The 503-nt window shown below is 38.8% G+C and overlaps 1 protein-coding gene across 1 annotated transcript in view; it reads left to right on the top strand.

Annotated features, from left to right (window-relative positions):
• LOC119581742 (potassium channel subfamily T member 2-like) overlaps positions 1-503 on the top strand; it is a gene marked incomplete at its 5' end in the record, with an annotated part of 131,052 nt that overhangs the window by 31,360 nt on the left and 99,189 nt on the right. The window contains 1 exon segment of the mRNA XM_037929873.1: positions 169-268. Coding sequence (XP_037785801.1) covers positions 169-268 — 100 coding nt within the window.

The raw sequence follows: 503 nt of genomic DNA on the forward strand, positions 1-503 counted from the left end.
CGAGTGAGTGAGTGAGTGATACGCACATACATTCACCACTATGTATAAAGAGCCAGGAAAATAGCTAGATAAGAAGCTGGATGGCTACATGCCTTTACCCCCAAGTGCCCTCAACCAATGCCCTCGCCTCTCGGTTCGCCGCTAATGACCTTCTCTCTTCCTCCCCAGGCCTACGCGTCCGAATTTTCACTTTACTGGTCAAGTTATTAACATGTGTTTTCTACATCATACGGGTTTGCATTGATGACAAACCCATCCATGCCTCTTGGTAAGTAATGCTTAATTTTCTGTTTCTTAATTAGATATGCTGATTAATGTTTATATTCTTTTAATATTCTGCTCCTGAATCGAATACACAGTGGAATAATTTCGTTTGTGTCCTCATAGTTGCCAAAATTGTTTCGGCAATGTGATGAAAGTTGCTTTATTGATGTTAAGTAATATCTAAAATATATCATTCATGATGTAAGACGCCTTTTTGCTATCACTAGATTTAGTCTTTA

This window comes from Penaeus monodon, chromosome 15 (genome assembly GCF_015228065.2).
Source record: "Penaeus monodon isolate SGIC_2016 chromosome 15, NSTDA_Pmon_1, whole genome shotgun sequence".
NCBI classification, from domain to species: domain Eukaryota; kingdom Metazoa; phylum Arthropoda; class Malacostraca; order Decapoda; family Penaeidae; genus Penaeus; species Penaeus monodon.